Below are 26,819 nucleotides of genomic sequence, written 5' to 3'. Positions count from 1 at the left end.
TATATAACATCCCTGGCTGCAGTGGTCTGATTCATCTCTCTCCTCTGCACCATGAAGATATTACTCTTCCTGGTGCTGCTGTCCTCATCAGTGCTGCTTTGCAGCACTCGCCCAGCTTTGGAGACAGTAACATGTGCTGGGGATCGCATCGCTGCAGCAGCACATCTGGCAGTATCTAGTATCAATGAGCATCATTACCATGGCTACAAGTTCCGACACAACGAGACAGAGAGCAGCAAAATAGAAAAGGTATTGGAAGCAGGAATATGTCTTGCTACAGATACATTTTGAAGTCCTGCTGACTACAAGTTTCCTTTCAGCCTCAGGCAGAAATGTTTTTCTTTCTGATTCCTCAATATGATCCGTGTTTAAAACTTGAAAAAGGTCATCTGCTGTGTCTGACTCTACTGTTGAGTTGTTAGTATTGGGGCTTACATTTGTCTTATCAGGGCTGTAATTTAGTGGTGTGTAATTCTCTCTCCATAAATATATTGTTGTCAATAGGAAAAAAAACAATGTACATTTTGAAGAAAGAAACTCTGGTGTTGAATCCTGTACATACAGTATATGCAATGTCTAATAATATTGTTAATATACAGTATATTGTTAATAATGTATATGTGCAGAATATTTCAATCAAGTAGGTTCTCATGACAAGAAAAAATGCCTTTTTGGGAAAATAATGTGTTAGACAATTTATATTCCTCAATAATACATTTTTTTTCTAATCATTTGGGTTTGTGTGTGTGTGTCCAGGTCGATGAAGGCTGTAATATTGAGTTGCAGTTGGAACTTCTGGAGACAAAATGCTACTTTCTGAACTCCAAATCCTTTGAGTCCTGTCCTCTCCGTGAAGAGCATGCACAGGTAAATCCTCCATCATTTATCATCATCATCATCAACCTGATCCCCTTCAGTCTTTAATCAGTCCTACCTTTTATAGCCATTGACACGTTTTTTGAAGTGCCTGCAGTAAAATGTCACTCTGTTTCCCTGTAGGCGGTGATGGCCAACTGCAACGTTACGATAGCTGTCAAAAACGCAGATGCCAATGTCACCAATTATTCATGTGACACACGACAAGGTGGTTACGTACTCAAACATATTGCCAGAGAAAACATTTTTGCATTGTGCACTCTGTATGGTCAAGGTTCTGAAAAGATATTTCTTTTAACGACATCCTTGTTAAAGCTAACGTGACTATTGGGTCATGGAGATATACAGACGTGCTACATGAATATGTATTTCTTATTGCTTTATAATTAATAATTGCAGCCTGTTTTCAGTCAAACGTTATATATTATGTATTATATTATGTTATATTTTTAGCAAATTAAGATCTATCTGTGTGATATGATTTAAGTAGAAGGCAGACTAAAGATCCACACTCTATATTCACAGCTACTGGAAAACTAATCTGATATAGTAACATTTCAATCTAACACCAGTATTGTCAACATATCTCTGAAGCTGCTAAACTTTATTAATCTCCAAAAGGAAATTCAGGCATTGCTTACCATGAGAAAAACCTTTCAAAACCTAAACTGATTTGGATAGTTGTTTACTCGCTGTAGAACCAGGCTGACTCATAACAATGTGTCTTGTGTGTGTAGTAAAAACCAACAGAGAGATGATGTCCATCTGTCCTGACTGTCCTATACTGCTCCCGCTCAATGACACTGAGGGTCTGAAGTCTGTCTTTGAGGCTGTAAAAAAATTCAATGAGAACGCCACCAACAAACACTACTATGCACTGAAAGAAGTTGGACGGATAAGCTTAGGGGTATAGTCTCTCTCTCACATGCATTCACAATTCATGTATTTTAACAACTAAAGTATGACCAAGAACTGCTTGATTTTTTTTTTATTTGTGTGTGACTGCATCCTTATGTTTAAAATAACATATAGTAATGCATACATATATCATACTTTTTTAAACCCACCACTTTCCTCCAGTTTATTTTTTCTTTCAAATTTTATTAGCACATAATGGGGACAGAGATGATCTACAATGTTGAGTTTGCCCTTGGGGAGACTCACTGCCCAGTGGGATCTAGAATTGTGCCCGAGGCATGCATCCCCCTTTGCCCTGAGAGAGCTGTAAGTACAACTCCTATATACAGAAGCTTTGGGAAATTCAGACTATCGAACAATAAAGTGCAGGATTAAACTTTAAAGAACATGAAAATAAGCCTAGTCAACACTGAGAACATTAGGGATAGATCCACAGGGGGGCACAATTGTCCCCGCTCCCCAGTGTAGGGTTTGTCCTCTAGCTGCCACTAGCTTTCCATTGTCTTTTGGTCCATCTGACATGAGCTCTGGCTCTGGTTATTTGTACACAGTATTAATGTATGGCTTGCTCCTTGCTTAATGGAGTTAAGGAACGACCTTAACGACCTGTCTGCAGCAGTGCACAGTAGTTGCTGTTCAAAAGTTTGTATTTTGAGCATATTTTGCCACTTTTTGCAGCAGGTCTGAATTGGCTTTTACAGGTTGCATTTCTGGGTTCTGGTATTTCTGGATGGCTGTAAGAAAGTTTCTCATGAAATGGCACCTGAGGGTTCAAAGGTCACACTTCACACTAGTTTCCACCCTTGTCTTTATGTACAATTGCATTTTTGCAGTCCCTGAATCTTTTCACAGTAATATGATGGTGAAAGAGCTAAATTCTCTGTAGTTTTGCATTGAGATGTATTTTTTTCAAATTGACTATTTTCCCACCAAGGGTGGCACAAAATTGGTGACTCAGGACCCATCTTTATTGGTAACCAAGCTAAATTCCTTATCCCTGATCCAATGATCATACAGAGAATCTTGGAGTAATCTGATTTTCTAGAATCATATTGGCAGTGTATGCATATTTTGCTTTTTAAAAGCCTATACCAAGGGTTGCTGAAGCTTACTTCTGTTTAAAATGTATAATTTCATTTCCTCCAGTTCTCCTCTGTACTGTCACATTCATATTTTAATTTTCTTTTTACTGTTGTTTCTTATTTGTGATCCTATGATACACTTGATTGAGTTTTAAAAAGTATTATGCAAATAGTTATTATTAGTAGGAGTAGTGTCCAGGACTGTGATCCCTACAGTAACATGACAGTTCTGGATCAGAGCCAGGCAGTTCCCAGCATTCAAGAATCGTTTGAATGTGACGATTAATACTTTGGTCACTGACACTCGTTCTCACTGTCTCCCTCCCTCTAAAGCATTATGCATTCTGCAAATCATCCTTTTCCAGTACAAAGGGACTGGGATCTGTTGATTGTGAGCTCTATCCTCCATTGGTAAGTTCACTTATATGTTCATATTACAGCTTACAGCTTCCTCCACTGAAATATACTTAAACTCTACTGGCTGTTTTTTGAACAGAACACCACTGCTATTGCACCTAGTGAAGAGCGAGGATGTAGGTACCCTCATCATCATCATCATCACCATCACGGGCCCCATGGTCATGGTCCTCCACCCCATGGAGGTAAGCATGGTCATGGTCCTCCACCCCATGCTCATGATAAAGATCAAGGACCACCACCCCATGGAGGTAATCAGGGTCATGGTCCTCCACCCCATGCCCATGATAAAGATCAAGGACCACCACCCCATGGAGGTAATCAGGGTCATGGTCCTCCACCCCATGCTCATGATAAAGATCAAGGACCACCACCCCATGGAGGTAATCATGGTCACGGCCCTCCACCTCACGGTGGTGATCACGGTCATGGTTCTCCACCCCATGGTCGTGGCCACGGTCACGGACCTCCACCTCATGGGCATGATAAAGATCAAAAACAACCACCCCATGGCCATGGCCATGGCCATGGCCATGGTCATGGACCCCCACCTGGCCATGACAGACAACACCACCACAAACACATACAGCCCTGCCATGGATTTCTGACCTATGTCGACCCAGCTCTTCACCCCATTTGCCCTTGGCCTCTTCCCAGACACCACCACAAACAAAAACCAAGCAAGTCCTGAGATCCACACAGGTTCAATTCAATTCAACTGAGTCACTGTTCTGTTCTACAGATTCCTCCAGTCTCTAAAATAGGAAATGATGTAATACAGAACACATTAAATAAAGTTTCAAGTGTCAATCTGTCATGCAAACCTTTTTTCCATTCACTTCTCACACATAAACTCAATTTTCTTTAGTAGGTAGTATAAAGGTGGGAGTAGTTGAAATTTGTTACAACTAGCATAGAATAGACACTCACTAAATAATTAGCATGTAAGGAAAAACAGGCTATTCAGAAGTAATATTTGGGTCTTAAATATAAATATATTGACAGTCAACAGGAGTATTAAAGTATTTTATTAAACACTTTGCTTCTTAGCTGAAACAGAAAACTAACAATATAACATAGTATAAACAGGGATAGCAAACAGAATGTTCTGTAATAGGGGGAACATTTCCATCACATTCTCTATAATCACTAAGTCTTTCACAGAAAATTTTTATTAAATTGACTTTTTCCACAAATTTGAAGAAATATACTTAAAACTGTACATAAATGTCAACAGCTATTTAAAAACAAGGTCATGTAACACAGGAAGTTAGTAACAGTTTTGTATGAAAACTGAAGACACAAAAGTATATGGCCAGATTTTGATGTTTCACCTGCACATTAAATCAAAGTCATTCTGTTGCTGGTAATTAAAGATCTTTCTTTATGCAGAGAAGTAAGCAGAAGCTTTGGAAGGCTTTGCTTGAGTATTGAAGTCTGAAAAGAAAAGAAACAATCAATTTAAAACAAACAATGCATACAGTCATACAGTGAAAACTATCCCAATCCTAACACAAATGTGTCAATGAAAAACAATTGCTTTAAACATTTGTTTTATGACAGATTTTCAAATGACGCTGTTGCTTGAATGCAAGCATGCCCAATACATAATTCATGTTTGTTTTCATACACTAACAAAATGTTAGTGCAGGATCACAGATTAGTGATTCAAACATAATTTTTTTTTAGTAACAGGTTCTACATTTACAGATTTCTCTTATGATGGAAAATGTGACCAAATATTAAAATCAACAGTTCAACTGTAGAAACACACTTAGGCCCGCAGAGTCAGAACGCCTTATTCAGAGTATGACACATTTCATTTAGATTTCTCTTCAAATCAGTACTACAGATCCCCTAAAGTAATTTGTACAATTTTATTAGGTTAAGACTACAATGATACAAGTACACCAATAACACAGTACACGTAGGGCTGGGTGATATTGGAAAAAACATTTTTTTTTTTTTAAATCAGTCTATATTGATATATTTCTCAATATTAGTTAAATCACTTTTTCTGTCAAGCTGTAGACCATACTTACTGGCATTATGTCTTTTGCATTAAGTAGGCATTATTGTACATATGCAATATCACTGTGTTATGTTTTAAGACACAGGACTGGAAAGTGGACACTATCAGGTTTGTTGCTGTCGCGTTAGTATCACACTGTTATCGGGGAACCACCAGCACTTGCTTGGCTCTGGGACTGTAAGGTCTTGCATATATCAGTAGGTAGGTAGGTAGGTAGGTAGGTAGGTAGATAGATATCTCATGTGATATCTATATATCCATCTATATATCTATCTATATCTATATCTATATATCTATCTATATCTATCTCTATCTCTATCTCTATCTATATACATATATATCTCATGTGATATGGAGAAAACGTGCTTTAATTTCAAATGAAAATGAACAAAAGCGTTACAACAAAAGATCTGTCTTTGAAGTCCCACAGTATTTAGCTATTTATTGAAATTAGTCTTAAAACACTGAAAATTAAATGAATAAAACAACAACTTTTAGTTTACTATCAATTGCTGTTTTAAAGCACTGCAAGTTCTGTTATCTTCAAGATATCATCATCACCCTCCTCCTGACTGTTTTTATTTCAAAAACAGTAAGAGATGCAGATGTACTTATTCTCCTCTTTCTATTCAATTTGTGTCTCCAGTGCCAAACACAGAACATTATTTATTTTGATGAAGTGACGGCTAATATTATATTCTTTAAAAACTGCCACAATTTCCTGACATATCAGGCATACAGCAGTCGATCGATGTTCACTGAAAAAATAGTTAGTTGTGCACTCCTTATTGAACACTCGACATTCCCCGTCTACTTTCCTTTTCTTAGGTCTGCTCATCTTTACAGAAGGGCTGAGGGAGCAAAAAGCAAACGTGGAGTACCCAGAACCTCAAAGTCAATTTATCTAGAGTGTGCAATCTCGTGGGAGCACATTAGAATCGCAGGGAAAATAAAACATTTACAAAGTTTATTTAATTTTTAAGTTTGGGGGGCCTGATAAAAAACCGGCCGCAACATTTTCTGCCATCACTTTCTCTTTTGCTCCTTCTCCTACTGCTGTACCTGGCTACAGAAGCTAAAACATTAGCATGTGTCACTGCTATCAGCTGATCCTACAGTCTGGTCCGTAAGTGTCAACCTAACCTGACGTGGCTGATTGGTTCCTGTGGGGCAATTTTCATTATCATTGGTTACTGGTGTCAAAACATGATGGATAGGTTCGATCGAAGTTATATTAAGAAAAAGTTATTTTGCGATATTGTAATCATTTTATTCCCCAGTCCTAAGTACACAATAAGAATAGTTATTGAGGTACCTTGATATTAGTGCTCACAATCTTCTGCTCTGTCCTTTTGTCTCACATAACAATACTTTCCTAAACTTGTGGTATTAATGCAGAAAGACGTGTGACCATAGCCAAATGAAACCAGCATCTACACATGTAGTGTTCCTAATGATTGGTCTTACCTCGGTAAGGATGAGACGACAGACCGTAGATTGGGATGCTATCATCTCTCCTCTCAAAGTACTTTGAATCCAGACCTGCAGAGTCTCCACTGCAAACAAGTTTACATGAGATTTAAGAACACAAATGAAACAGGCATCTTTCATTCTTCTGACACCTTCACAGTACTCGAAAACAAAATTTAACTGTAGACAACACACACAAGCAGACTTTTCCAGCTCAAGAAGATGTGATTATAGTTAGACATTTGATTAAACATGTAATAAAGTGCTCTGGATTCTGCATACTTTGGGGAAGAAAGGCCGTTTTAAAATGCATCTTGGGCAACTGGATTAAATGTGGACAAGTGTAAATACAAATGTAAAGAACCACCAAGTGATCCTGATGCACCTCCATCAAAGACATTATTACAGAAAATTGCGTCATCAATTGCGGTTTGATGAGAGTGCACCCATTCTGTGGTGCGCTGTGTTGACTGCCTGACTGTATGATGTATGTTAGTGGAAGTGACACACCAGTAACAAAACACTAAAACAGCAGATAGTGTTTGGTGGTCTGCTGTGTTTAATGTAACAGTGCATACCACTTGGCTGTGTCTTGGCTGTCAACTTAGGATCCAGTTGCTCATGATGCATTTTAAAATCAAACCCTAAACAGAGTCAATGAAATCCAAAACCAAACTCACTTCTGCCTGTTGAGTGGTGGCACCGCTCGCTGCTCAAGAGGCGTCACATTAACATCTGGCCCAGGAGATGTAGCAGGTTTGCCTGTCTGAGGATAAAAGTGTGCCTGAAAAATACATTGATGTCTTTACTATTGCAATGAGCCGTAACAGCTTGAAGTTAGCTACACTCAAAGTTATGAGAGAATTTAAAACTATTAGCTCAAGTTATCAGTAATATGGCTAACTTTTATTGTTGCAGTATACAGTATGTGTTTCTGTGAACAATGTTTTCCAGGGGGAGTTGATTATATTGTCATTTTCTTTCAATTTGTAACATTACATACATTTTTATGTAATTTGTTCTCAACTCAACTCTCTTGCAAAAAATAACTTGATCTGTAAAGTATGTTAACACTACGGTTTGTGTGTAAGTGGAAAAGAAAGCCATCAAAGAGCTAATAGCTAAGCTGTAAATACAGCCAGGAAGTATATCCTACCCTCAATCCCATTGTTGTGGACAAAACAGAAGGATTCTCCAAAGCTTCAGGAGTCTGCTGCTTTCTGGACAGCTGCTTTTCATTTAGCTGCTTGTTAAGCCAACTTATAACTGTGATTAAAAAAAAAAAAAAAAAAAGAAACAAAAAGAACAGGTTTTGTACTTTGAGTGTCACTTCTAGACAATTTACAGTCAGTGTGAGGTTTAATTAATAAAAAAATGTCTAAGTTCTGCAATTCACTAGCATTCTCTGTTCGCTACAGGCCTCTCTTCACTCTACACGTACATCAACAATTGAGGATTTGTGAAAATGTTAAAACTCATATTCTAAATTTATTAGACAAAGTAAAATATTTTTGTTTTAGTTTTAATGATTACGGTTTACAGCTCATGAAAATAAAAATTCCAGGATCTCAAAATCTTACTAAATGTTCCAATATCAATCAAGAAAGGAATTTACAATACAGAAATGTCTATTTATGCACTTAATACTTTAAAATTAATAACTGCATCTATGCAAGCGTGGCATTGGGGGTCAGCCTCTGTCCCTGTTGAGATGCCATTTAGAATCAGGTTGTTTTGATAGCAGCCTTCAGCTCGTCTGCATTGTTTGGTTGGGGGTTTCTTCTCTATAGAGTTCAGGTTTGGGCGAGTTGGCTTGTTAATCAAGTATTTTAATACCATAGTCTGAAAACAGTGTTATAACGCTTAATGTTGCATAATACTTGTTAGCTTTAAAATCTCCTCTGGGTGTGTTAACACCAAATCATCAGCGGTTTTGGAAATGTCACGCTGGACTTCAAGTAGCTTGAATTCTGCGCCTTTCTGCTCTTCCTCCTGACTGTGGGATGATACACAAGTGCAATCCAAAACTTTAAGTACAGACCGAGTGTGAATCTATGGGGTAGTGTCGACGCTAACACCAATGTTTATAATAGGATTCGAACCAATAACGAAACCTAATTTTTTTGCCTCTGTGCTACAATAGCCAGGTCCGGAGGCACTAACTTTTCAGGTTGTGAACGCCATATCTAAGGAATGCTTGTACGGAATTCCTTTTAAATTTGGCACAACTGTCAACTTGATGAAGTTCTGAGAAATGATGAACTGTGAAGGGCACACTGACTTTGCATTCTTTCAACTGTTGCCCATACCTGTGAATGTGATATGTAAAGAAGGCCTTGGACTCGTCGGTGGAGTGTATTTTTTGATTATGTAGTAAAGTCCTCCACTTTACTACAGTGGAGGACTGTATCATTAAGTCCTCCACTTAATGATACAAATACATGAAACAATTCATTTACATTACAAGTACCGGTAAGTGACTGTGACAGTATCTGATGACAAGGGTGGGAGTGGGTCGTGTGCATGCAATAGCTTAGTAGAACATTAATAATGAGTTTATCTCTCTGTTTGGAGTTCATCTGACCTGTAGCTTCTGCCTTAGGTGGCCGCTGGCCTCCTCTCTCTTCAATAGCTACAGCCATCTCTTCCTGACCCTCTGTTGCTGCTTAACTGGAAATATGCTAAACAACTTTAAATATTAGGATATGAAATACAGAATTTTTTACTTTCATGAGTTTTAAACAGTAATTAAAAATTAAAACAAAAACAAGCTTGAAATATTTGCAAATTAATTTTAGAATTTATGACTTTATTACATAAACAAAAATACCCTTTTCACTATGTTCTAATTTGTTAAAACGCACCTGTACCATTTCATCTCAAGGCTATTTTGAATTGTTTTATGATCAGTGTCACCGTTATAAGTTGCCTTTTCAAATAGGTATAAATATCAATATGGAAATGTGGTCATTTCTTTTCTAATGAAGTTTTGAAACTAACACTTCAATAATACAAATAAACTGACTGCTTTCTCACCATTCTCATTTGTTTTTAACACTTCTCTGCTTTCATTTAATTTTTGTACTGTCGACTCCAACTGCTCCTTCAGATTTGAAACCTGTAAAATACAAATAATATTTTCACCAAGTATTTATATAAAAATTAGCACCGCAAATGTTTGTTTGTTAACTCAGCTAACACGCTAATGCACAAGACAATATGTGTTCATGGTTGTAATTTTAATATTGTGAGGTCTGTAAGAAGTGGAGGTTGGAGGCTGATGTACGCATTACTTAAGGCACAACAGTTTTAATGAAGCCTGGCTGAGCTTGGTGCGGTATTTCTCACACCTTGACTATTGCAACAGTCACCTGTTTCCCCCAGCTACATATAGAAGAGTTCTTCTGTGTGTCCCTGATGTGAGAATGAAAACTAGAGGTGACAGAGCTTTTGCAGAGCTCCCAAACTCTGGAACAACTTCACTAAGGAAGAAAGCTGACTGAGTAATGACTTTAAATATCTCCTTAAACACACTTCTGCCGGTGAGCCTTTTCTGATTATCTTCAAATTTACTGATTTTGATAGATTTTCCTTCCTCTTTCATTTGGAGCTAGTTTACCAAAAGAAAGCTATTGCTGATTGTAATTGTTGTTGTTACTAGTTTTACTTGTATTAACCCCCCTTATCCCAACTGGTTAAGGCAGTTGACCACCTAACTTGAGCCTGGTTGTGCTAAAGGTTTCATCCTAGGAGTCCTAGAGAGTTTTTCCTCTTCACTGTCACCTAATGTTTTCTCAAGTAGGATTTCCATTTCCAATAGCGATTACTGTTCTCTTTCCGTTTTCTATGTGAAGCACTTTGTAACATGTAACAGAAGAGTGCTAAATGTATTGTTGTTGTAATAATAATTATTATTATTATTATTATTATTATTTTAAAGTCCTGATATAAGTATTCAGTTATACTCAGATGTGCTCTGAGATGCTCAGAGAGCCAAGTGTCTAGCCATCACAATTTGGCCATTTCTAACTCAGATCCTTATGCTTTCCCATTTTTCCTACTTTGGACTCATCAGCTGCCTAATATTACCCACTCCTTCTGCCATTGTGACAAGATAGTATTATTCACATCATTTTCCAGTGGTTTTAATGCTGTGATTGTATGTATGCCTTGTAGTACTTTTTGATCTACATATTTTTTACTAGTTTGGTAAGATCTGTAGATTAAACAAAAGCAACACTTACATAATTAAGAGTTTAATAAAGACATACCTGCGCATCCTTGGTGATTAGCTGCTGCTGAACACTCTGTAGATCCTTTTCCACATTCTGAAGTTTTTCTGAAGTGTCCTGGAGGACCTTCTCCTGTGACACAGTCACAGAGTTTTTAACTTTTATCTTTGCAATGAGGCTTCGAACCTCACCCTGCAGCTTCTTAATGATACCATTAGCCTGGATTAAAAATAATAAGAAATTACATAAGACAGTGGATAAACATTATTTGCATTTATACAGTTAGGTGCCAGTTTCTTTATTTTAAGAACAACAAAACCAGTTTCTATTATTTTGTCCATGCCCAAGTGGGCAAAATTACATTTCTCTCTATAATACAACACAGTTTTACACCATCACAAACTATATCAGAATTGACCACCAAAAGAGAAGACAACAGCTAATAGATACCTGGACACGTATTTACTTATTTATGTGTCTCAGACTCTCTATTGGAATTGCGCTGAAAGTCTACTTTCACCTAGAGTAGCACATAAAAATTACTTATGAAGCCTCCTACTCTTACTTTCAGTGAGAAGGACTACTTGATGTCACTGTTTTATCACACTCAGGGTCAAAAAGTAGAAATTATAGTGACATGTTGTATTTTAACTGACACAGTGAAAAAGTGGAATGTTCATGTAAAATAAAAAAAATGTTTTAGTTAGGCTTTATTTTATTTCTATAGTGTGGTACGTTTATTTGAAAGCTATCATATTGCTATGGCTAAGCTATGCTAAATTCACTTTGACACTGTCTAAATGCCATCTCTTGACCACTTTGGAGTGATTTCCTAGTCTATGCTTAGTAAATATGGGCCCTGGTGTACTGTTCCACATCAATTAAGCAGACACCACCACAGGTGGAAAAAAAAAACAAACAGTCTCCATTCCCCTTTCACAGATTGGGTAGAATATTCAAGAGCTTAATGATACTAAATCTGGTTTGTCTCATTACCAAGACACAGATACACCTCGTATATCAGTGTCAGCATAAACCAGATCCAAAGAAAGTTTGTATGGACACAGGAATACTAATAGAACAGTTCTTGACTAAATAGCAAAGGTCAAATGCAGTGATCTGTGTTAATTTTTGGGGTTAAGCTATTACAACAAAGTACAGTAGGTCTATAAGGAGTTCCACAAACCTTTATCAGCTCCTCAGACAGTGATTTTACTGCTGCTTCAAGTTTTCTGATCTGAAGTTCTTTACTTTCAGCATTTTCTTCCACTGATTCCTAGAAATAAAAAAAACTAAAGTTAATGGTAAGACTAAACATTATTAGACATATTGTCGTACAAAGAGAATAAATCAGGTGTTATTCTGTATTTATGTAAAGTTTACATATGCTGATTATACCGAATACTAGTGTTATGGTAATATTCGGCTTTTAATTATTTCTTTGAATTATTATTATTTTTGCTCAGGCAAAATGACTGCACAACATATATCCTTAATAACAGAAAACACTAAAAGGATAGAAAGTCACAGTGCTCAACTTTTTCCACATTTTGTCATGTTCCTGCCTTATTCCAAAGTGGATTAAATTCTTTCCTCAAAATTCTTTTCTTTGCAAATTGAGCATTTACAGCCTTTGTTCAATACTTTGTTAAAGCACCTTTAGCAACAATTACAGTCTTAGTCTTTTTGAGTATGATGCTACAATCTTGGCACATCTATTTTTCAGTAGTGTCTCCCATTCTTCTTTGCAGTACCTCTTAAAGTCCATCAGGCTGGATGGGGAGCACAGCCATTTTCAGATCTCTCTAGAAATGTTCAATCGGGTTGAAGTGCAGACTCTGGCTGGACCACTCAGAGACATTCACAAACCGTCCCGTAGTCACTCCTTTGTTATCTTGGCTGTTTGCTTAGGGTTGTGAGTAATGCCTGGTTTTCTCCAGACATGACGCGTGGCATTAAGGCCAAAGAGTTCAATCTTTGTTTCATCAAACCAGATAATTTTGTTTCTCATGATCTAGGAGTCCTTCCAGTGCATTTTGGCAAACTTTTACTGATGAGTGCTTTCTGTCTGGCCACTCAGGCATGTATGGTAATACATGTATGGTAATACATGCCTGATTGGTGGAGTGCTGCAGAGATGGTTGTTGTTCTGGAAGGTTGTTCCCTTTCCAAATGCTAGAGCTCTTTCAGGGTGATCATTGGGTTCTTGGTCATGAAGGCTCTCAATCACTCTGTTTGGAAGAGTTCTGGTGATTCCAAACTTCTTCCATTTAAGGATGATGAAGCCCACTGTGCTCATTTAGACCTCCATTGCTGCAGAAATCTTTCTGTATCCTTCCCCTGATCCGTGACTTGATACATTCCTTTTCTGTCTGTTTGGTTTGTACCATGCCCTGTTAACTGTGGGACCTTATGTAGACAGGTGTATGCCATTCCAAATCATTTGTTTGCCAGTCCCAAGGTACTCTTAACTTCCTGTTAGTGACCATGACTGACTAGATGGTGGCTTCCCAGTGTCAAAAGTTTGTTTTGACACCGTTTGTGTGGTAGCACTTGTTAAATCAACCGCTACACAGTACAACAGGAAAGTATAAAGAGTTCAGAGCAGATCTCATGAACACTGTTGTTCTATATCTATATCGTGCCATTTTTAATAGCACGGTATTGACACCTTTGTAGAATTGGTATACTATGCTAGTGAAATGGGGACAAAGTCAAGTCAAGTCTATTTATGTGGGACTTAGATCCAAGTAGACAATTTTGGCACATTGTATGATGTCTGTAATAGACAAGGTGAATGAGATAGTGTCAACTGAAATACATTATGCTAAAAGTGTTACTTGGCTGATGTGTGCTGCTGTTCACTCTAGCATGTTCATTTGAAGTTGCTGCTTTTACCTTCTGCTGCTGAGTGGCTTCCAGCACCTCCTTTGTGCGGCGCATTAGCTGATCCTTATCCTTGATCTCCTGTTCTAGAACAGCCACTCTCATCTGCAACTGGCTTACCAAACGCTCCTTATCATGGACCTCTGTGTCCAAAGTGCTGTTCTCCCTCCTAAGAGACAGGATATGCTGCTTCGAACGCTGGCACTCCTACTCACATGACATACAGAAGGAAAATTCTTAAAATCCCATTACATGGTTAAGAACAATCATCTATACAGGTGAAGTAAAGAACAGGATATCTTACACCACAATACAGGAGTCCTGAACATTGTTCTTTGAACAAGATTTGGCTTTTTTTAAAAGCTTATCAGTCAGTCAGAGCTGAGCAGGGTTTGCTCTTTGCTAGAACAGGAAAGAGTTGTTTCAGAACATTTTCAGACCTGACTTTTTTATATTTTATTGTATTGCAGATTTAAAGAGTGAAATTACACAGTTTTCAGGCTAAATATATTGGACCTGGATGTCTCGAGAAATCGTAACTTTTCATGATGAAAAACAGTGTAGATTCCCTCTCTGAAAATGTGAGCTTCGACCCCTCTCTTAGAGTGAGCCATTTTCGGGGTTTGTTGCTTAGTATGCAAATGAGATGTGATCCACCCCCCTCATTGCAGAAGCGCAGATGCTGGTTCGGCTGGAATCAGACAAAAACGCTGACTGGTTTCATGGAGACAGTTTTCAGAATAGGTCCATGCAGATGTATAAACCTTTCCATCACGATGTTCTAAAAGGTCAGTAAACAGTAAAAATAACAGTGTTTAGCATAACATGTGGCTAGCGCGGCTCAGTCTGTTAACTATTTTGGTTGCTAACACTAAGTAACTAAGTAGTAGAATGTAACATTATGCCTGTAAATAATGTTTGACATTCAAAAATTTCGACACAACAGGATGTTTATAATCATTTCGTTAATAAGTTTCTGTATATAAGCCCAACCGGTACACAAAGTACACAGTGCTTTGTGGACTTGAAGAAGGCATTCGACCGTGTCCTCGTGGTGGCTTGTGGGGGGTACTTTGGGAGTACGGGGTCCAGTACGGGGTCCAGGTTGCTGTACGACCACAGCAAGAGCTTGGTTCGCATTGCCGGCAATAAGTCAGACCTGTTTCCAGTACAATTTGGACTCTGGCAGGGCTGACCTTCTTCACCGGTTCTGTTCATTATTTTCATGGATAGAATTTCTAGGGGCAGCCAGGGGCCAAAGGGAGTGCCGTTTGGGGACCACAGGATTTGACCATGGTTTGGCCATGGTTCTTAAGCAGAAAAAGGTGGCCTGCTCTCTCCAGGTTGGAGGAGAGATCCTGCCTCAAGTGGAGAAGTTTAAGTATCTTGAGGTTGATATACAGGTCTGTCGTGGTGAAGAAAGAGCTGAGCCAAGAGGCGAAGCTCTCAATTTACCGGTCAATCCACTGTGGGACATGACGTGAAAGGATGAATTCCCAGATACAAGCGGCCTAAATGAGTTTTCTCCGAAAGGTGGCTGGGTGCACCCTTACAGATAAGGTTAGGAGCTCGGACACCTGGGAGGAGCTCTGAGTAGAGTCGCTGCTCCTCCACATCGAGTGGGGTCAGCTGAGGTGGCTTAGCAATCTGTTTCAGAGGCCCTAGGGAAGATATAGGACACTTTGGAGGGATAATGTCTCATGGCTGAGCTGGAGGTGGTGTCTGGGAAGAGGGATGTCTGGGCATCTCTGCTTAGACTGGGAGGGAGGTCGATTGATAGATCGATGGGTGGATGGATGGACTGTATGCTGCCCTTGTATTGAAATGCTGCAATACTAATGATAAAAACGCACAGTTTCAAATGTGGTGCAGACACGGGGTCTTTGAAATTGTCACACAATGTCTGTCTAGTTTAGTTTCATATGCAGATTTTTAACAGCATTGTGCAAGGGTGTCATTTCTGGCTGTATTCGTGTATTTTGCCAACTAATTTACACAGGACAAATCCTCCTAATATGCACAGTTTGCTGACTATGGGGGGAAAACAAGAGGAACAAAGCAAGTGTGGTTTGCTTTAATATATCACATTATTTTTATTCTTACGGTAAACAGTCTATATATATATAGTTTGTGTTGTATTGGATGACGTGAGAAAAACAATTTTTTTCAATTCTATTGAAAAATGTGAGCTTTTGAAGCATCTGAAACTCTGCTTAGCTGTGTTTTTCTTATTACTGAAGCAGCATAAGATTGCTATCGTTTGTGCAAACAATATTTGCAGACCCCCAGGTCTAAGCTAGTTAGCTAATGTTACGTTCTGCTACTTAGTTACTATATGGTTACCAACCAAAATAGCTAACAGAATCAGCCCACTAGCATTAGCCACATGCTACACTTAACATGGTTAATTACACAAACTTGTTTACTGACCTTTCAGAACATCCTGATAGAAAGGTTTGTACATCTGCTCAGTCATTGAATCCAGTGTATTGAAGGACCTCCCAGTTACCAGGGCAATAAGAAGGATGCGGTAACCCAAACTCTGCTACGTCATATTAGCTTCCGCATAGAGGAGTGGGGGTCATATCTCATTTGCATACTAACCAACACAATCTGAAAACAGCTAGCAGACAGTAACACTTTCAGACAGACCAGTGAAGACGATCTACACGGTTTTTCTGCATGAAATTTTACAGACACATCCTTGAGACATCCAGGACCAACATACTTTAGCCTGAAAAGCATAATAGGAGACCTTTAAATAAAACAGAATGCAATGATTTGCAAATCTCATTAAGCCACATTTTATCTACAATAGAACAAAAATAAATCTAATGGTTAACTGAGAAAATGTACCATTTTAAGAAAAGCTAAGGTAACTTCTGATGGCAGCAAAACATTTAAAAGAGGTTGGGACAGTGGCTTGTTTAAAATGGTGTGGAAGTCCCTCTTATCTTAACAACATTCAGTAAACATCTGGGAACTGACGAAACCAGTTGCTGAAGGAGCTGTCCCATTTTTGCCAGCTATGCTGATTCTAACTGCTCAACAGTCCTGTCTGTTCTTTGTCATGTCGTCATAGATGTTATACTGTATGTGGTTTAGCGTGTTGAATTCATTCCCAGGCAAAAGCAGTAGTTGTCTCTACAATGCTTCTTACACATATTGGCTAAAGTAGAATTATTTGAATAATTAAGATTTTTTTTAGATAGACAATATATTGTCTGATGATATTATTAGATCCCTATCTTAAACTGGTAACCAGCCAGTAATGTAAAACAAGTAATTTTCCATCCGCCATCCATATTCACTTGCCTCTTCAGCACCTACAAGTTTAACCTTAAGGTCTCTGATGACAGACTCATTCTTGTATTTCCTCTCCGTCAGCTCTCTGCAGGAGGCCTCCAGCTCTGTCAGTCTGCTTTGAAGCTGCTGGCTGCTCTTCCTATGAGCACTCTCCAGCTCCTGACGAAGCTGCTCAGTCTGCTGCTGCAGCCTGTTCTGTAACTGAAAGATGCCGAATAAACCCATATAAATATCTAACACCTTGTGCAGCATAATCCACCTCTTTTCAGCTCATCTATATGCTTGGTATGGCCCAAATACATTTTAATAAATCACTATAGTACAATGTTAATCATTTTAAGCTGTTGCCTGAAAGCTTAGAGTTAACTTCATAGTTCTTCAATTGTCTCATATTAAATGACAGACATGAGACAGACTTGCTTTACATTGACATATTCAGCAAGTCAATCAACTTTAAGAACTTAACAACTTGTTAGTAGTGCAAAAGCAACATGCATGACAAGCAAAAGAGAAAAACTGAAATTCAGAAACTGAATTTACTTAATATATGTTCAAAGCAACAATTGTGGGATGAAGGTGGAGTCTTACCTCAACGGTCTTCTCTCGCTCTGACTGTAACTCCAGAGAATGACGGCTGGACAGAGAGTTGCTCTGACTCATCCACTCTGAACGCAGTTTCTCCAACTCTTTAGATTTTTCAGAGAGAGTCTTACAAAAACACAGACACGGTTACATAAATACCATTTTATTAACTACACCAATAACAGTCACTGTTAATTTTAAATTTTATTTATCAATTCATGTTATTTATTTGTAATTGTCATTGATAACAGAAACAAAAAAATGACAACTTCTTAAAATAATTTCAATTTACTAAACTGTTAAATTTAAAACTATTTTATTGACTTGCATGGGGAAATTAAGGACACGCAAAGCACTAGGGAAACTTCAGTGTTGTATCAACTTGATATCAAAGCATATCCTTAGTATGTAGTATACATTAAAAGGACAATTGTCAAATCATAGAATATCATGTAAATTGAGTGCTTAAAATAACCTCCAGAACTACTGCGTTGCCAGAGCCCACTGGCAGCCACCTACTTTGTCTTCTTATGTGTGAACACATAACTATTTGATAGTCAAAGACTATAGAGTTCTTCCACAGTAGGGAGTGTAGTTGCGCCAAGTCATGTATGAATGTCTCAGAGTAGCATTTATGCTATGAACACCTGATTCTAAATCACCTGTTGAGCATAACTCAGCTGCCTTGACAAATCATCTTCAGTCTTCTTAAGCCTCATCTCCAGAGCCTGCTTCTCCACCTGAAATATTGAGATAACTTTAGAAATGTGTCTAAGCAAAAAAAAAAAAATTCCAGCCATACATGTATATGAAATGCAATGGATGCTTTGATAAGTACTTTAGAACCATTACTTTTAGGATAATTAGCCACATTTTCATAAACATTCATGTGAAGTTTGACTTTGCAATTACAGAACATTTTCTCTCCAGCTATTTCTTACAATAAGCTCTTAAAAGTAGAACAAGACTCAAGCATCTATTCACTAATACTTGTGTTTGCTGCAAAAAAATATTTGAATTGTTCATGATTTTTTTGTACTTTTTGCATATTTGCCACACTTAAATGAAGAAAACTCAAACACAAACTATGATTTCAACTGTAATTCAACTCTGAGTTTACCTGACCTGTTGAACTTAAGTTTACATCGCAGCTGTCTGACATTGTAAAGCATGCTAAAAGATCTCAAAAAGGAACACAATGCAGCAATCTAAAGAAATTCAAGAACAGATGAGAAACAAAGTAATTGATGTGTATCAGTTTGGAAAGGGTCATAAAGCCATTTCTGACTGCAGGTGAGAGCACTTCACAACTGAAGAAGGTTGGAACATCCAGGAGGTCATAAAAGAACCCAGAACAACATCTAAAAACTGCAGGCATCACTTGCCTCAGTTAAGGTCAGCGTTCATGATTCAACAATAGAAAAAAGAGAATTACTTTTTCACATAGAGCCAAGCAGGCTTGGACTGCTTTCGTCCCTTAATAAATGAAATAACAAATTGCACTTTGTTTTTAACTTGCACTTTGTTGCACAAGCACAGTAAATCACTTCACTATAAGACCTCAGTACTATTGTATTTATGTTTGTGCACTTAAGTAGGCTACTACACGTGTCTCGTTTTTTGTTTTTTTGTTGTAAGACATGCAGGAAAACGGATACTATCGGGTTTGTTGCTGTTGCGTCAGTATTACACTGATTGTTTTAGGTAAACCCCTTAAACTTGTTTGGATCTGGGACTGTAAAGCCTTGCATTGAGCGTGCTCTAAAGGATGGTGCCACTTCAGACAGTAAAAAGATTAATGGTATTACCTGTCTTTGTAAAAACATGCCTTTGACACAGTTTATGCAACTTTGCGGTGAGACAGAGTATCTCTACAATATAAAATTTCTCTAATCCTTCTTTTTAACATTGTCTTTGTCTTGGGCTGTGTCCGTCTGAATGTTTTCTTTAGCAATGCTGACACCCAAGTTTCTGTAAACATTTCGCAATTTACTGCTGTGCCCAGATGCAGAAGCCAAAACATTAGCACATGTTGCGGCTCTTAGCTCATGTATATCTCCACAAGACCAACCTCAGCTAGATAAGACAGTACCTGTCTTTTGTAAACAAATATTTATATGGATTTTACAATCTTAAAAAACTTAATTTAAAAGACAACATAGTATTATTACAATGTGGGGACAATGGATTATGCTGAATAAGCAAACCTTCAGAGATGAGAGGCACAATGCGAGATAATCTTTAACCTCTTTGTCAGAGCCTTGAGCAAGCCGTAAAGACAAGTGATTCAGGTGTTTGAATGCATTTGTCTCTACAACACTAAAGTTGATGGGGCCCTCAAGCAATGGAGACTGACATGATAACTGCAGGAGAAACCTGTGGAAAAAGATAATACGTTATAATAAAAAAAAAAAATTCTACCTCACAGATTGACAAGATCACACATCATGACAAGACAACCACATGCATGTCACGTTTAATTAATTAATCAATAACTAATATGAACATTATGTGCAATTTTAAAATAAGTAGTTATGTTACAGCTACTAATTCAATTAATATAAGACTTTATTTATCCCCTAAAAGGGAAATTTGCATGTCTATTTGTGCAGCATTTCTTTTCTACCTCTATGTGATCCATTCAATTTTAGGTCCTGTCTCTTTAAGATCCCATTCACATAAAGTGCACTGCTCTTCTGCTCTAACTGAATATGGTGACACTCTCAGTCTCTTGCCTAATTCTTACCAGTGGCCCGGCCTAATACAATAAAAGGATCTCAGGTTATGTAAATTTGTGTCTGCTTTGTATTCAGGCTTTAAAGTCTCTATAGGAGAACAAAGTATTTATAGTTCTGTATGTATATACTGTAAATGTGAATGCACATTCACATGTATTTGTATGTGTACTTTTGTGTGTTAATTATATGTTATATAGTATATGTTAACTATATGTATGTAACTATACTTAACTAAACTACTGTTTTTATATTTGTCTGAATTGATGTTACTCAGTGTTTGTGTAGGTGTGGCTCCTTTCTGGTTGTGGTTCCCTTTCTTTCTGTCTGTGTTAACAACTGTAACAAGGCAAAACAATTTCCTTCTGGAATTAATAAAGTTTTTTGAATCTTAAATCTTGAGGTTGGAGCTGCCAGGCAGGAGGTGTAGAGGAAGACCAAAGAGAAGAGAGCAGGTTCACCCTGAGCATATGTGGCAGACTTAAAAGAGTCTGAAAAAGCCGCTGAGAATATTATGCTCCTCCTTAACATTGTTCAACATGACCGGTTTGGTGGTGGGGCAGTGATGGTCTAGGGAAGCATAGCTATGCAGAGATTCAAAGACCATGTGGCAAGAGTATGCAATCAGTTCCTGGAGTATAAAGGAATTGAAACCATAGACTGAATACCACACTCGCCTGACCTAAATGATGCCCTGGTCCAGAACTTCCAGGACATACCCCCAGGAGGCCTATTGTCTTTACACATTACTCAGTCCATATCAGTATAGATACCCAGCATGATTCCCCTTGGGGAAATAGTGGTTGGACAGCTGCCAGACAGTACATGTCAGCGCTACTACAGGGTTTCAGTGCCTTATCCAAGGACGCCTCAGCAAGTAGCCAGGAGGAATCGGGAATCAAACCACTCACCCTGCGGTTCATGAATGACTGCTCTATAAGCTTATGAAGGAAAAAAAAGAAGAAAGAAATGCATCTATATTGTACATTTTCATTTAAGTTAAGTTTCTGAGTAAATAGGTTATTGTGTAAAGTTACTTATTAATTAATTACTATTATTATTATTATTAATAATAATAATAATAAAAAGAAGCTTGAAATATGTTTGACAGCATGACAATTCTCATTAGGTTCTATTGCCCAGCTAGCAAGCACTAGACACAGATCAGTGGATCTGTTTCCCTGAGAATTTTTCAGCCAAATATCTGTTGAATACCCAACTTCAAATCAATTTCACCGCAGTTCTTCTGTGACAGTTATGTTTATTTTATTGCCTAGACCTAAGCACTTTAATGCTTCTTCTTGACTTAGAGATTCTGCTTCCCTTGTACCTCACTGGTAAGTCTCACTGGAATAAATATAAAAATCTAAATTTAATGTAAACATGTAATGAACTTGCAAAACAGTAAGTAGGACTGATATAAATTAATATACAAAATATAGTAAATCTGACGGTATTTAGTTGAACAATGTGTTGGTTAGTGTAGTGGTAAGATCACCACCTTCCATGTTGGAGACTAGGGTTCTAATCCCAGTTGTGGCCTACCTCCAGTAGGGGTCCTTAGGCAAGACCTCCTTGCGCTTACCCTGCCTACCCTTGTTAGTCGCTTTGGATAAAAGTGTCTGCCAAATGACTAAATGTAAATGTGGTTTGCACTTACCTTGGATGTTCTGCCTTCTGCTCAGAATAGCACAGATTTAGCAGATCAATAAACTTCTGAGGAAATGATGCAAAGTCTATCAAAAGCCCCTGCTGGGCTTTCAAACTGAAAAAGTAACAACGAAAGATATTACTCAGGATTGTTCAGATTGTTGTGGCAATCTAAATTCAGAAGAACTGGAATTTATATACTTACCTTTGGAAATCTTCTTCTGATATAGTGAGGTTGAAGAGAAAATATGAATCTATATCATCTGTTAGTCTTACTAGAAGATCCTAATATGAACAAAGAAACAGTCACCAGTAAGAAAAGCCATTAATAACAGTTACACTGGAGATGAAAATTAGAGAACAATTTATGAACACATGATTTTTTTCAGGAATAATGTAATCTCCATTGCTCAACACTTGAAGCAATTTTTGTTGTGGGTATACTATGCTACTAGAAGAGTTTTATAAAATAATCAAAGCACTTCACCGGAAAAAAAAAATCATTAGACAACACCAATTAATGTAGCACAGAGAAAGATTACAACAAAATGTTCTAAAGGTCACAACAGTCAACAATTAGTAGGAAGTGTTGCTTTGAATGACTTCAGCACACATGCAGCCACAGGATATTACTAGAGTCCTCAATGACTACAGACCAGTGACTCTGACATCACACATTATGAAGGCTTTTGAGAGGCTCATCCTGGATTCCCTCCGACCTCTGGTCAAACCCTCACTTGACCCCCTCCAGTTTGCCTATCAAGGATTGCATCTTGAATAGTCTCTGCTCACTGCTCTGAAGTGATTTTGGTCTCTTCTACAGTTCTGCGACTGTAGTGGGTTTCTTGGCCATAACTTTGTCACTAAGGATTTGTTTCTAGAGGTTTTCTACTGGGTTTGAATCAGGACTCTAGGTTGGCCATATTAATATTTCGATGTTTATAGTAACAAGGAACTGCTTTACCAGTTTGGCTGTGTGTAAGTGTGCATTGTCCTGCATGAAAATTGTTGGCTTATTGGGTGACGGATACAGGGAGGGAACTGCATTCTGCCATGTAACTGTATTAAAGGCCAACTCCTGCTGCAGTAAACATTCTCCAAACCATGACAATTCCTTCTCCGTCTTTTTACTTTGGACCAATTCTGTAAATACAACATGCTCCTTAGCAAAGATCAGTCTAACCTTTTCAATCTTTCTGCTAATAAGAGGTTTGGTCTTTCAGTCCAGCTGCAGTGTTGAACCGTTGACATTTTCTGTATCAGCGACCAGCCTTCTTGGGGGAATTGTATGAGTTTGTAATGTTGTAAAGATGCTAACTGGACTCCACATTAACTGTTATACTGGACTGCTGCCTACATAGCATGTAATCACCCATTTGAGGATGGGTTCCCTGTTGAGTCTGGTTCCTCTCAAGGTTTCTTCCTGTTGCCTTCTCAGGGAGTTTTTCTTGCCACCGTCGCCCTCGACTTGCTCATCAGGGACAATCTCATTTCATGATTCATACACATTCACTGTTCATGTACTGTTCTTTGGTTGTGTAAAGCTGCTTTGTGACAATGTCAATTGTAAAAAGCGCTCTACAAATAAAATTGAATTAAATTGAATTGAATTAAAGATGCAATATTTTGGAAAGTAGTTTTCAAATTTCTAATTTATTTTTTTTATACTGTGTTTCAGAATATATGCAACAACTGAAATATGTTATTAGATAGTACTGCTTTACTCCTGTTTAGATCATTTCAAATGGGACTGAGCAGTGATTTTGATATTAAGTAAATTTTAGATTGACCTCCACTATATATATATATATATATATATATATATAATTAGGATTTTACAGGAGTCAGGAAATGGAGAGGTATCCTTAATAATACATTAGCATTTACTAGTTAATTATATCTACCATAATAATCTTAATGTGTCAAAACTTATGAGCAGTTTAAGCTATTAAAATAAATGACGTAGAGTAAAGCCAAACGCACAAAATGGAAATATTTAGTAAAATACATGTACTGAGTAAATGTACTTAGTTACTTAAAACCTGTGGGGAGGGACTAGTGTTATGGTTTAAAAAAAAAAAAAAAATATATATATATATATATATATATATATATACACACACATGTAATATACTAAACTCCTACTCACCTTTTTGTGTACTGGACTTGTTGTCAGCTGAAGATCAATAGTGACACGGATATTTGCTTTCCTGTAGGACCAATTAGTAAAACAACTGACTTCAAATAGCTTGTATGACACCTACTCTTAATCAACGACTTTGTTAACACAATCATTTAGCTTAAGTAACGAACTTCAGTCACTCAGCTAGTCGGTTTCAGTCACACTTTCTCTTTGCCGTTTAGAGGGTTTAAAAACACGAACAGCTTTGCTCCACGACATAAAATAATGACAGACCATTTTGGAGATATTTGGCTGATAAAAGGGGCGAACCATCAGCTGACGCTTAAAAATAACTAAGCTAGCGTTAACTAAAAAACAATGTTAAATAACGTCAGCACCACACAAAATTGGTTTACGTTACAAGTTACATCAGTTAACTAATTCTATCTATTATTATTCGGTCCTGTGTGTTGCACTAATTTAAAACATTCATAGTTGCTGACATTAAGACGTTAACTAGCTAATGTACCGTCAAGGGCTGCAGTGTTAACGTTACCTCTCCTCACAGTCCCTGCACCTCACGTTCACTTGTAACACTTCGCTGAAGAGTTCCTCCATGTTTTTCAACGACCCAGCGCAAGAAGACTGGCTTAGTAACCTAACGTCAACAAGACACAAACTTAACGACGAGCGGCTAATGCTCAGAGGCGCTCACTCGCTTTACACAGACCACAGTTTGTTGTTCCTGAGTTTTTTTTATTTGGCGCTTTTCCGCCGCCAACGGAATCAAACAGCCCCGGAAACGGAATAAGAATTATTTTAATTAGTCTCTGCGTTTGACGGCGATTGGCAAGAATTCAAGTTCATCGCCACCTACTGACTGGGAGAGGAACTAACATGTCTGACTGCGTTTTCTTGTGCTGTATGTTGGATTTCTACTTGTGGTTCCTAGAGTTTCCAAATGTAGAATGGGAAGCAGAGCCTTTAGCTATCAAGCTTCTCTCTTGTGGAAACAGCTCCCAGTTCAGGTTCTGGAGGCAGACACCGTCTCCACATTTAAGACTAGACTTAAAACTTTCCTTTTTGATAAAGCTTATAGTTAGAGATGGATCAGGTGACTCTGAACCATCTCTTAGTTATGCTGCTATAGGTTAGTCTGCTGGGGGACCTCTACTGATACACTGAGCTCCTCTCCTCTCTCCTCTCCTCTATCCATTCAAATGCCACCATTGCATGTCATTAACTTTGTGTCTTCTCTCTCCTGTAGTTGTGTTTCCTCCTCTTTGTCTCCCTCTCTCTGTATTTTTCTGCAGGTATCCTCGGACTTAGAGCTGTATATGTCCAGAGTGCAGTTACTGGTCCTACAGACCTGCCCAGTGTTTTTCTGCTTGTTGTTGTTACCTGTTCCTCTTTTCTCTCTCCTCTTTCCACTCATCCTAACCAGTCAAGACAGATGGCCGCCCACTATGAGCCTGGTTCTGCTGGAGGTTTCTTCCTCTAAAAGGAATTTTTCTTCTCCACTGTCGCCTAGTGCTTGCTCAAATAGGATTGTTGGGTTTTCTGTAAAATTCTGTATACAATTATACTTTGTAAGATCTTAAACCTTACACTAAAGTGCCTTGAGATTACTTCTGTTGTGATTTGGAGCTATACAAATAAAACAAATTTGAATTCTGCCCAGATTAACAACTTCTGGCTAACATCAATTACTTGCAGTAGTTTCTCTGACACCAGGTTCTCTTGGTAGTTTTATTCAGTAATACAGAAAGGTTATTAAGGTCCTTATATGAATGATCAGATGCATTTCCTCAACTAGTAGCTGTGCACACTGGTGACATACAATTGATTGCTAGATCATCCTCAGGTGACGTGGCCTTGTTAAAGTGTGTGTTTCTCTTTTTCTGTTATGTCTTCTTTGTAAACTTGTGACACTGTTAAAGACATTTTGGCATCAAATTAATCGATCTAAACCCAATCAACCAATACATCATTCCCCCAAGTGTCATTACAATGGGACTTGTGAAGAGATAAGATATACAGTCAGTAAGTCGACAGACAAACAAAATACTTAAGTAAGTATTGGCCCTGAAAACTACTCCACTACAGGTGGAATTATCCATTATTTTTCTACTTATGTAAAAGTACTAAATAAATGTACAATATATATGTTGATAACAGAAATGTAAAACTAAAGTACAAGTACCTCAAAATTCTATATAGGGCTTGAGTAAATGTACTTAGTTACTTATCACCTCTGTATATAGCTGGCCGTGGAGCCAGCATGAAAGAACCATTTTAGTTTTTGGACAGAAAATAAATATTGTGCTAATGTCTTTTTGACATAATTTGAGAATTAGTAACACAAACAAATGTTTGTGAATGTTTGAGCAAAAATTTTTATCTATGTTTCTCTTTGTTTATGTTCATCCTCTTTGTTTTATTCTAGCCCAAGTCAGCTGTAGCATGTACAACACATTATCTGGAAGTTGAGTCAGGTTGAAGTCCAGTTGC

The 26,819-nt window shown here is 37.9% G+C and overlaps 2 protein-coding genes across 4 annotated transcripts; one reads left to right on the top strand and one right to left on the bottom strand.

The window, feature by feature from the left end:
- Window positions 1–19: 19 nt before the first annotated feature.
- On the top strand, window positions 20–4,103 carry ahsg1 (alpha-2-HS-glycoprotein 1). Its single transcript, XM_026345139.1, has 7 exons — window positions 20–249; window positions 757–867; window positions 1,000–1,084; window positions 1,614–1,783; window positions 1,984–2,100; window positions 3,210–3,287; window positions 3,373–4,103. Exons 1-7 carry the CDS (start codon window positions 52–54, stop codon window positions 3,982–3,984), a joined length of 1,371 nt encoding a protein of 456 aa, XP_026200924.1. The 5' UTR covers window positions 20–51; the 3' UTR covers window positions 3,985–4,103.
- Window positions 4,104–4,206: 103 nt separating this feature from the next.
- On the bottom strand, window positions 4,207–25,094 carry sass6 (SAS-6 centriolar assembly protein). 3 transcript variants are annotated; one of them, XM_026345137.1, is made up of 16 exons: window positions 24,865–25,094; window positions 24,336–24,396; window positions 22,392–22,471; window positions 22,197–22,301; window positions 20,009–20,177; window positions 18,464–18,541; window positions 17,808–17,927; window positions 17,229–17,420; window positions 13,926–14,120; window positions 12,214–12,303; window positions 11,067–11,246; window positions 9,832–9,913; window positions 7,952–8,061; window positions 7,476–7,579; window positions 6,793–6,881; window positions 4,207–4,730 (listed from the first exon to the last, which is right to left on the bottom strand). In XM_026345137.1, exons 1-16 carry the CDS (start codon window positions 24,924–24,926, stop codon window positions 4,678–4,680), a joined length of 1,770 nt encoding a protein of 589 aa, XP_026200922.1. In that variant the 5' UTR covers window positions 24,927–25,094; the 3' UTR covers window positions 4,207–4,677. The 3 variants fall into 3 exon arrangements, 2 of the variants coding, with proteins under 2 accessions (XP_026200922.1, XP_026200923.1); XM_026345138.1 differs by having other exon boundaries at window positions 7,476–7,561; XR_003297885.1 differs by lacking the exons at window positions 4,207–4,730; window positions 6,793–6,881 and adding an exon at window positions 9,380–9,476 and having other exon boundaries at window positions 7,557–7,579.
- Window positions 25,095–26,819: the final 1,725 nt, after the last annotated feature.

This window comes from Anabas testudineus, chromosome 4 (genome assembly GCF_900324465.2).
Source record: "Anabas testudineus chromosome 4, fAnaTes1.2, whole genome shotgun sequence".
Lineage (NCBI taxonomy): Eukaryota > Metazoa > Chordata > Actinopteri > Anabantiformes > Anabantidae > Anabas > Anabas testudineus.
Note: the sequence above shows the minus strand (reverse complement) of the source record. Positions and strands in the feature narration are given on the sequence as shown.